Raw genomic sequence first — 10234 nt, forward strand, 5'->3', positions numbered from 1 at the left:
TCGTTAAACGATCTAAAATATCTTGTTTTTGAAGTTTTAAGCAAAAATGTTCGACTTGAGTCGTTTGTCTTCCCGACAGATATAATTTTCATTGAAAACGGTCAATATGCAGTGACCTCTTAGATGACTTCTTTCTTTAATCCATTGCGCGTGCGTAATATCTCCGGCGCACGTGGAATGTCTGACATCAATGTTTTGAAGCGAGGGAGAAAGCCAACATTGACTGATTCCGCTAAAAAACGACGACGTACAGCAGTAAATGCAAAATGTAACAAGAATAGAATATATCTTGGTTCCCAGTATGATCGCTGGAGTGAGCTAAAATGTGCTCTTCGTTTGCAATCACACGCTGAAGTGGCGAAGATTTTGCTGGATAGGTAAGTTTCCCGTGGTTTTGTTTATAATTTACATTTCTGTCCCTATCCAATATACCCTCATTTTCCAGTGGCAGTCCAAATTTCCCCGACCATCATCCTAGATGGCCTCTATTACAACAACCTACCTATTGTATTTATTGTTAACTTGTTCTCGTCCTGAATATGCATGAAATATTTGCCACTGGACGTTAAGCAACCAACAATCAATCAATCAATCAATCATTTCATTGTTATTAGCATCTTAATCGTAGTTTTGTGATTAATAATGAATAAAAAAATAAATCAGGGAACAGAAGCAATCATTTAATCCTAGAGAAACCCGTAACTTTCTCGTTGTTTGGCAAGTTATTAACTGAAACGCAAGGCAAAATTTAAGGGGCCCCACGGAGGGATAATTTGTTATATCACTGTTTGACATCTTTTATAACTTCTTTACAAATTATATGTAATTTTTTAAACAATTATTGGAACTGTCTTTCTGTTTTTAAATATTCTTCAACTTCAAAAATTCATAAATTTCTATAAAGAAAAAGGAAAAAAAGAATATTTATTTACTTAAATTATCAAATGCATGTCCTTTTTTATACAGGTATGAATTCCATACTCAGACTGACCAAGGAAACCCTAATACTATTGATGCCAACACTATTAGTGAAAAACCAACCAACCCTGTGACAAATATTAATGATGTCAACACTGCCGTTGAAAAGCCAACCAGCCCTGCCCCTACATGTAGTGCAATGTCAGAAGAGACATCTTCTGCCAATACACTTTTAACAACTTCTACCCCTGGACCATTGCAATCTAAATTGCAACAGCATTCAGTACATTTATCTGATGTGTCGGAAATATCATCATCAGAAAGAGAACATGAATCGAGATATGTGTAAGCATTATACCAAGTATTTGATTAACATTTTGCAAGAGGGACAAGACAATTAATTGTAATTTGTACGTCAATAATGTTCTGTTACACCATTAATTCAGATTAAAATGTTCTGTTTAGAGTTATATACATATATACAAGTTTCTATGTAACAGTGACTTTAGTATTTCATATCTGAATGTCAGCCATAATACAGCATTTTCCACCAGCATAATTATTTAAATAATTGTATTTTAGAGAAGAGACCCAGATGTCTGGAATAGAGGAAATCAGTAGGAAAACAGACTCTCTGTGGAAGAGTGCACAAAGCAGCTTTGTAAATCCATTTGAGTAAGCATAAACTATGTCTACACATGCTATACATGTATTAAATTGAAGTTGTAAACTTAATTAACAATGAAACAACTTAAAACAAGCACTTCTCATTTTGATTTGAGATATTGACTACAGAAGTTAAAAATGTTAACATTATTTGTTAAAGGAAATACTTGTGAGTATAAAAGGGAGTATAGATGATAGTGAAAGAAAAAAGAGCAAATTGGTATTGAATCACATGACTATTGCTTTATATACTAGTAACTAATTTCTTGTCCTAAATATTTATATCAAGTTCAAATTTAAATATAAAATTCATATCGGTTACATTTTAGTACGAATTAACAGCAACAGAATATTTTTTTTCTTCAGTCTAACCATTACTATTTCTGAGGGTAACTATGAGGATGATGATGATAATTTTTCTGATGAAGACTATGAACCAAGTTTTGATGCTACTTATAGGTAATTCTGATTTTCATTATAGTTTCTTAATAACATGTACACCGGTGTGCATATACTGTTGGTATTTACAGATTATTTTTTAATGCCTGACTTACTAAGGTAAAGGTAAATCCTGAAAAGCGCTTCGGACGTATGAAATTATAAAACATGTTGTTTTCAATTTTTTACCAATTTACTATATGTTCAGTCTGTGTATCTCTCTGTTCACTTGTCCGTCTTGTTAAATTTTTGGTCAAGTAAGGTTTTTTTTATTAACTTGAAGTCTAAAAACTTTTAAAATTTAGTTCACATTTTACCCTATGATATGATTTTTTTTTTAAATTATAAGCTAAAATAAGAGTTTTGACCCAAGTTTTTATGGTTCACTAAATGAAGATTTAAGAAATATTTTCTTGTAGATGAAGTATGATGTCCTGCATACAATACTTGAAAATAAGGGATTTTTGTGTTTACTGATCCTTGTGTCTATTAATTGATGTTAGTCTGTCTCAAATGAAATTATATTTTTTGGTTAAGAAAGTCTAACAAGATTTGAAATTTCTAGTATAGATTATAATATATTTGGTACATTTTATTACAGACAAGACCATGGTGTTGAATCAGAGTCAGAAAATGAAGGATTTGAAGACGAGTCAGCAGACCCCTCTGATCAACAGGAAGAAGACCTAGGCCCAAGTATAAAAAAGATCAGGAGCGAGACTGAAGTAGATACCTTTTTAGATGACAGACCACTAATTGATTATATGAGCTCCATCTTAAGTTTGGCTAAAACACATATCCCACCTATATGTACAGTAAAAGGATGCAGATTGCCTTTAACAATTAAGATGGAGTTGATTTCTTCAGCTTTATACTTGAAATGGGTTAGTTTATTATAAAATTCATGAGATGTGATATTATTATCAAGGAAAAATTTTATAAGAAAAAGCAGCTGCACTAATTTTATACATGTAAATTTATGTAACACAAACTTGCAAATATATATTTTTGATTGACATTTTTTTTAATTGAAAAAAAATTACTTTTTCAGGTTTGTCAAAATAAACATCTTGCCCACAAGTGGTGTTCTCAGCCCATCTTGAATCGAAGACTGCACAGTGGTGACTTGGTTTTTTCTGCTGGTATTTTACTGTCTGGGAACAATTATCAAAAAATTGCAGACTTGGCAAAGTTTATTAGATTACCAATTCTATGCAACTCAACATTCTTAAAAATACAAAGGACGTACCTCGTACCATCAATTGATAGCTTTTGGGTACAATCCCAGGATATGGTGTTGCAAGAGTTCCGTGATAAAGAAATAGTTATATTAGGTGAGTTGTTTGCTTTAGTATTTTTTTCAAACACATTTTCAGTGTAAAATAGATCAAGAGAGCGCCTATCAGGGAATAACTAGCTAAGTCTTAAAGATTTAATTTGTGTTTGAAATGGAATATTTATAAAAAAAAAATATATGTAAAAAGAAAATGTGGAATGATAGCTAGTGATGCAACTCTCGACCAAAGACCAAATTTATAATAGTGAAGGGCAACTCAACTATTTACTTTAGGTAAAATTTTTCAATGCTATGCTCCGTTTAAGGGTACTTTTTATGATACATATACATGTAATAGCTCACTTGCACATTCATAATATTACAATTGTTAGAAAAACTACAATGTACCAATAAAAGAAAGCTTTTCCATGTACCAACATTAAGTGTCCAGAATAAAATGTTTTGTTTGGTTACATGTAGGTGATGGAAGAATGGACAGTCCTGGTCACTGTGCACAGTTCTGTTCATATACATTCATGGAATACAATACAAAAAAGATCTTAACTATAGTTACCATGGATAAACGGATGACAGAGAAGAAGAGTACAAATCTTGAGAAAGCCTGCTTTCTGAAAGGCTTAAGACAACTACTGGACAAAAATATGAAAGTGGTAGAGGTTGTCACTGATGCCCATATACAGGTGGAATCTCTAATGAGTAAGTATTTATGTTTATGTTGCCCCAAAATAGATACTGTATGATTATTTCATATAGAATTTTGTAGGACACATTAGACTAAGTATTTTATTTATGTAACCTTTACCATTTGATACATTCAGCAAAAATATAAGTAAAATTCTTTTTCTAGAATTGTCTTTGAACAAAGAAATAATTATAAAAAAGAAGATGTGGTATGATTGCCAATGAAACAACTCTCCACAAGATACCAAAAATTACACAGAAATTAACAACTGTAACCACAGGCTTTCAACAATGAGCAAAGTTCATACAGTATAGTAAGCTTTAAAAGGCCCTGAAATGACAATGTAAAACATTTCAAACGAAAAAACTAACTGCCTTATTTATATAAAAAAATAAATGAAAAACAAATATGTAACACATTAACATATGACAACCACTGAATTACAGACTCTTGACTTGGAACAAGTACATACATAATGTGGTGATGTTAATTTGGAAGATATTGGAACACTGTTTCTTATTTATTTGTATGCTAAGTTTCTCATTGGAGATTACCATTATTGTTTATATCTATTTCAGAAAAAGAATTTAGTAATATCAAGCACTCATTTGATATTTGGCACGGGGCGAAGAACCTTGGGAAGAAAGTAGTGAAGGTAAGGTTGATTTACCAAAGACAATCTCTACTCATTTATTTTTGTAGTGTGAAAGTTTTGAAAAAAAGTAAAATTTATTCTTATGACACTTGAAGGATAAATAGAAAAAAATGCTTGAGTTATGTTGTTTATGTCCGGTGGCAGATATTTCATGCATATTCTGGGGAAAAAATTAAAACGCTAAATAAGCATCCATTCTCAATTTTATCCCTCTAAAGTGTACATTGAAAAGTGCCGTCAGATTTTTAAATGGCCTTGGCATAAACACCTACTTTTACAGAAGATTTTTTTTTTTCAATTACAGGTAGCTCAAGAACAGAAGGCAAACAAACCTCTACTGGAATGGTCTCGTGACATAGTGAACCACTTTTGGCATTGTGCAGATATATCTACTACTGAACAAGAATTTATTGTAAGTTTTTTATAAAAGCCATTCAGAACCTTTTTTAAAGCTCGGTCAAATTCATTGTTGATACTTAATCTTGTGCCAATACAAAAAATATCACATTGTATAATATAATAATATAATATATTATTTTTTATACCCCCGCTTTAAAAAAGGGGGGGGTATACTGTTTTACCTCTGTCTGTCCGTCAGTCCGTCCATCAGTCCGTCAGTCCGTCCGTCAGTCCGTCCGTCAGTCAGTCCGTCCCATGAAACTTTCGTCACATTTTTCTCAGGAACTACACATCCACCCTTTCTGTAATTTGGTATCAACATTTATATATGTCAGCCATACCGTGTGATGCGTTTTCAGATTCATCACTTGACAACTTCCTGTTTACCGAACACTTGTCTGATTTTACACATTATAGCCAAGTTGAAAATTTTCGTCACATTTTTCTCAGGAACTACAATACAAGGATTTCTGAAATTTGGTTTCAGGATTTATATAAGTCAGCTATACCGTGTGATGCGTTTTCAGATTCATCACTCGACAACTTCCTGTTTACCGAACACTTGTATGATTTTACACATGATAGCCAAGTTGAAAATTTTCGTCACATTTTTCTCAGGAACTACAATACAAGGATTTCTGAAATTTGGTTTCAGGATTTATATAAGTCAGCTATGCCGTGTGATGCGTTTTCAGATTCATCACTCGACAACTTCCTGTTTACCGAACACTTGCATATTTTTACACTATTAATATTATCCACTTGCGGCGGGGGTATCATCAGTGAGCAGTAGCTCGCAGTTTCACTTGTTTTTTCTTGTTTTTCTTAAAGGGATCATGGTTTGGGATCATGCACCATACTGTAAATAAGCATCAATGGATGATAGCATATAGTGACACAGCAGGAAATGAATGTAAACATGGACCGCTGTCATCTGAACGTGAAAAGGGATGGTTGACAGGTGCAACTCCTCCTCATGATGCGTTGATAAAGATAGTGATGGACAAACGCTTTCTAAGAAAAATACCATACTATCTAAATTGCAGGTAATTTAATAATAGAACAAAAATGATTTGTGATTAGAGAAACTAGGCTACTCTGCCTTTATTGGTCATTTATTAAATGTTTTGCCTTGTATATAAAAGTAAGGAGATTTGATATGATCACCAATGAGACAACTATCCACCAAAGCTTAAATGAAGTGAATGTAAGCACCTAAAGGCAACCATATAGCCTTTAACAACAAGAAATACTTGTACATTATAGTCCGTTATGAAAGACCCTGACATGATTATTGATCTGTAAGAATCAGTTCAATTGTGAAAAATCATGGCCTTATTTATGTTCATATTTTTAATTTGATTTTGAAAATATATATACATTTAATTTAAAAGTATTTAAAATCTCCATCAGTTATTGCGCTAAAAATGATTTTGAATATTATGGCTAAGATTGGTGCACTTCCTTCAATGATCTAATAGTTACTATTTTTGTTATGATAGGAGTACAGCTGAGTTAGAAAATTTTCAAAATGTGATTCTGAAATATGCTTCTAAACGCCATTCTTATGGTCCATCAACATATAATGCCAGGAATCAGCTAGCAGCTATTGACCACAATGCTCACTGTGAAAGAAAAGTTGTTACAAACAAGGATGGGACTAAAAGGTTAGTATATAGCTGCTGACATGTTTCAAGTAAGGATGAAGTAATTAAGTGGATATAATTGTGATTCATTGTTTTGTATATGAGTTTTGCAATTGTTTTGTTTGTTTAAGTATTTGACACTAGCCATTATGTGTGTCTAAAGACCTGCATTTATGGCTTACTTAGTAGTGTACGCTTATATAGCATTGGAGGCGGAACTGTGACATTTCTTACATTAACAACATTTTGGTTTGAAGTTATCTAATTGACCATCATACCACATCTAATTTATAAATATTCTGATATAATTATTTTAAAATGAAGACAATGTTAAAAGTGTTTGTGTTTAAGTTGATATGTTGTTGTCTATTGGACAATTACCCTATATCTGATGGTTTTTTATGACATGATATCTTTTTCTATTTCAGACTTCAGAGGTACTACAGTAAGAAAAGGGGTAGATGGACTGCTACTGAAGTGAAGACACCAAAACAATATATTTACATTCCAGAATTAATGAAGCATATTATAATGAAGAGGTTGTCTGATGATATCGGGATGAGCAGGAGAGTGATTTTAGATCCATTTGACCCAAGAAGATTGTCAGCAACCATTGCCCCTGTTCCACCTCCCCCTACTCAAGATTTGATGGCTGCCAAAATTTCAAGATTTAACAGGGAAGATCTGGACAGGACCATAGACTACGATTTTGACCAGACAATAGACTATGAGTGGCCAACTAACTAACTAATAATAAAAATACAAATAAAACTGAAATAAAATTTATTCTCTCTCAACCGAAACGTCCTCCAATAAATCCAACATACTGGCCAGATGGGTCTGGAAATCTGTTCCTGATAGCCCAAACACAGCAACTCGGAATTACTTGTCTGTTTCCAGCTCCAAGATATCCATGGATCCACAGAACATATTGGCGGTATGCTGTGTGTCTATGTGATCTATTGTAATCCTGGTCTGGAGGCTGTGCAATCATATCATTTCTATACCTCATTGCAACCTCAAGAACCAAGGGGTCCAATACAACATTGTGAAAATCCTGAAATTGAAATAATAAATGAATAAGTTGAAATTGTATACAGACCATGTTTTTTTTCAATACAGCTCTTTGGTGCGGAGAGTTGTCAATGGTGTGTATACTTTTTTTTAAGATTTTAAAACTTGCAATGTCTGAAATTATAGTTTGAAGTTAGCATTGAACCATAGCATTCAATGTAACAACCATGATCATTTGTTTATGTATCGAAGGTGATTTCCTTTGTTTTGGGCAAAATGAATTAAAGCAACCAAATCTTTTTAACTTTTTATGTACATTTGTTTACTGTTCTCATTGTTTAGAAAAATCATTAGATTACGAAAACATGCTACTATGCGGTAAGGGCATTGCTCATTGTGGAAGGCCGTACGATGACCTTAAGTTGTTAATGTCTGTGTCATTTTGTTCTTTTGTGGATAGTTGTCTCATTTGCAATTAAACCACATCTCTTTAATATTGGAGGACGCTGGCATATAAATAATCAACTGATTAGAATGAGAATCCAAGTAAGTTTCTTGTTAAACGTCAAAATATAAAGAATAATATAAGATGAGTTAACAGAGAATAGTACTTACATGTAGTGTAGAGTGGCAGTTTTGAGGTATCTGGTTGCAACATCTTTTTTCAACCTCACTAGGCATTTCTTTGCAATTGCTGCACCGACACCAAGTTGGAATACCTACTGAAGGTGTTGGTGTAGGTTCTGGCTCTGGTGTAGTTTCACTTGCGGTAAACTCTTGGTTTACTGCTTCCAGTACTCTGAACAGAAAACTAGGTTGTTCCCTGTACGTGGCCGTTATTGCAAATTTCATTTGATCTTCAGATAGGCCATCAATTCGTTCCTGAAAAATAAAGTACTTTTACATTTCAAGGCAAATCACACAGCACTTTCAGTAAAATGTTTTATTGAATGAAGAAAAAAATGAAACAGTTAAAGTTTTTTGATATGTAAATGTTGGATAGTTTACCTGCATCTGACGATCTCTTTCAGCTTTGGCCTGTGCGGCGACTTCAGCCCTGTTGAGTGGTTCTGGCTGTCCTTGTAAGGCTCTATTATGGCCTCCTCTGCCTCTGCCACCTCTCGCCCTATTTCTTCCCCGCACTGTCCGTCTCCTATTACCCCTCCCACGAATGGGCCTTTCTCCATCCGAAGAATGAACTTCAGGTGTGGTAGACCTGCTTCTAGTATCTGAAATCTGAGGAAAGAAAAGTAGTCAGTAAGAAATTTCTCAAAAATATAATTTTCTATGATTGACACATATTTTGTTATCACAAGACTATCAATAAACTACAGCACTATATAAAGAACCTTGCGAGACATGTCTCCACAAGAGACTTGTGAACACATGCAGAAATTTCCAACCATACATGTAGGTCACCGTATGGCCTTCAACAATGTGTAAAATCTATACCACATAGTTGGCTATAAAAACCTTGTAATGACAAATGCAACAAAAGTCTAACTGCCTGATTTATGTACAAAATCATGAAGAAAATGTTTTATGATATACAGAATTATAATTAGCTCAACGTCAATAACTAATAAAAAATATCGTGCATCTAGAATTGAAAAGCTGAGTTCTTTTTTACAACAGAGAAATCAATGATTGAAAATAAATCTTGAGGTTCCCATTACCCCTACGATGTTTTTTTCCCACGTCGATCTTTTGATAGAGGACATTGATGTTGTCTAAAGGCCAAATATATAATGCACAAAAGTTGTGAATACGTAATGAAAGAAAATATATGTGTCCTTGTTTTATTGAAAAACGTATATTTGTTTATTTCTTCCTTTGCATCAAATACATCGTTACGTACTCTTCCGATGTATTCATGCGAAGATATATACCAACTTTTAATATCCCAGCAAATATTGTCGGTTCTATTTCTTATTCATTCACCGAAAAACCTCGTTTGTTTGTGAAACAAATGCCTGTATATTATAGTTTAATGGTGTACCAAAAAACTTTACTTGAATAATTTTGTAAACAAAACACGCACACTTTCGGCGATTCCCCAATTGGACCCCCAAATGGATATTCTATCAATTTTCGGTGATTTTCTTTGCAAGTGAGACCAGAAATTAGTTATAATTGAAATATAAGAATAAATCAATGTTATCTTTACTCAAAAATATAAACACAATCGTCTGCAATGCAACACTAATGAATAACTACGAAGATTAACATGCAACATCTTACCTCTTCGTCCATTTTTGTTGACCCAGGTCAGCAGCACACGCATTCTTATCAGCATCGGCAATCTTCGGAATTAGTGTCGGAAATTAATAAGCTGCCATTTGCACTGGTCAAACGGAATGATGAGGAATATATTTTCAACTTTAACAGTTACATTACGGGTTTTTAGGACGTGAAATTTTATGTAAACCTTTTAATTCATTAATCATTTCTAATTTCATCTCTTTCATAGCATTTTAAAAAATCGCGATTTTGACGGCTTATATTGCTTTAATGTAGTA

General features: G+C 33.3%; 2 protein-coding genes across 2 annotated transcripts; one reads left to right on the top strand and one right to left on the bottom strand.

Annotated features, from left to right (window-relative positions):
* Window positions 1-140: 140 nt before the first annotated feature.
* Window positions 141-7676, top strand: LOC143051976 (uncharacterized). The gene is made up of 12 exons (XM_076224950.1): window positions 141-377; window positions 967-1263; window positions 1501-1593; window positions 1951-2043; window positions 2624-2906; window positions 3074-3356; window positions 3779-4015; window positions 4580-4656; window positions 4961-5068; window positions 5887-6101; window positions 6558-6722; window positions 7130-7676. Exons 1-12 carry the CDS (start codon window positions 178-180, stop codon window positions 7446-7448), a joined length of 2370 nt encoding a protein of 789 aa, XP_076081065.1. The 5' UTR covers window positions 141-177; the 3' UTR covers window positions 7449-7676.
* LOC143051975 (P2X purinoceptor 7-like) lies at window positions 7468-8567 on the bottom strand. The gene is made up of 2 exons (XM_076224949.1): window positions 8331-8567; window positions 7468-7758 (listed from the first exon to the last, which is right to left on the bottom strand). Exons 1-2 carry the CDS (start codon window positions 8565-8567, stop codon window positions 7495-7497), a joined length of 501 nt encoding a protein of 166 aa, XP_076081064.1. The 3' UTR covers window positions 7468-7494.
* Between the last annotated feature and the right edge of the window lie 1667 nt (window positions 8568-10234).

This window comes from Mytilus galloprovincialis, chromosome 11 (genome assembly GCF_965363235.1).
Source record: "Mytilus galloprovincialis chromosome 11, xbMytGall1.hap1.1, whole genome shotgun sequence".
In the NCBI taxonomy this organism is placed as follows: domain Eukaryota; kingdom Metazoa; phylum Mollusca; class Bivalvia; order Mytilida; family Mytilidae; genus Mytilus; species Mytilus galloprovincialis.

What these genes read in the sequence shown, in the direction of transcription:
- LOC143051975 (XM_076224949.1), bottom strand. Translation starts at nt 8,567, where the DNA reads ATGAAATTTGCAATAACGGCCACGTACAGGGAACAACCTAGTTTTCTG. An exon ending in ACTGCCACTCTACACTACAT is followed by an intron (nt 7,759 to 8,330) that starts GTAAGTACTATT and finishes TTTCAATTTCAG; the next exon opens with GATTTTCACAATGTTGTATT.
- LOC143051976 (XM_076224950.1), top strand. Translation starts at nt 178, where the DNA reads ATGTCTGACATCAATGTTTTGAAGCGAGGGAGAAAGCCAACATTGACT. An exon ending in AGCTTTGTAAATCCATTTGA is followed by an intron (nt 1,594 to 1,950) that starts GTAAGCATAAAC and finishes TTTTTTCTTCAG; the next exon opens with TCTAACCATTACTATTTCTG. An exon ending in CAGCTTTATACTTGAAATGG is followed by an intron (nt 2,907 to 3,073) that starts GTTAGTTTATTA and finishes TTACTTTTTCAG; the next exon opens with GTTTGTCAAAATAAACATCT.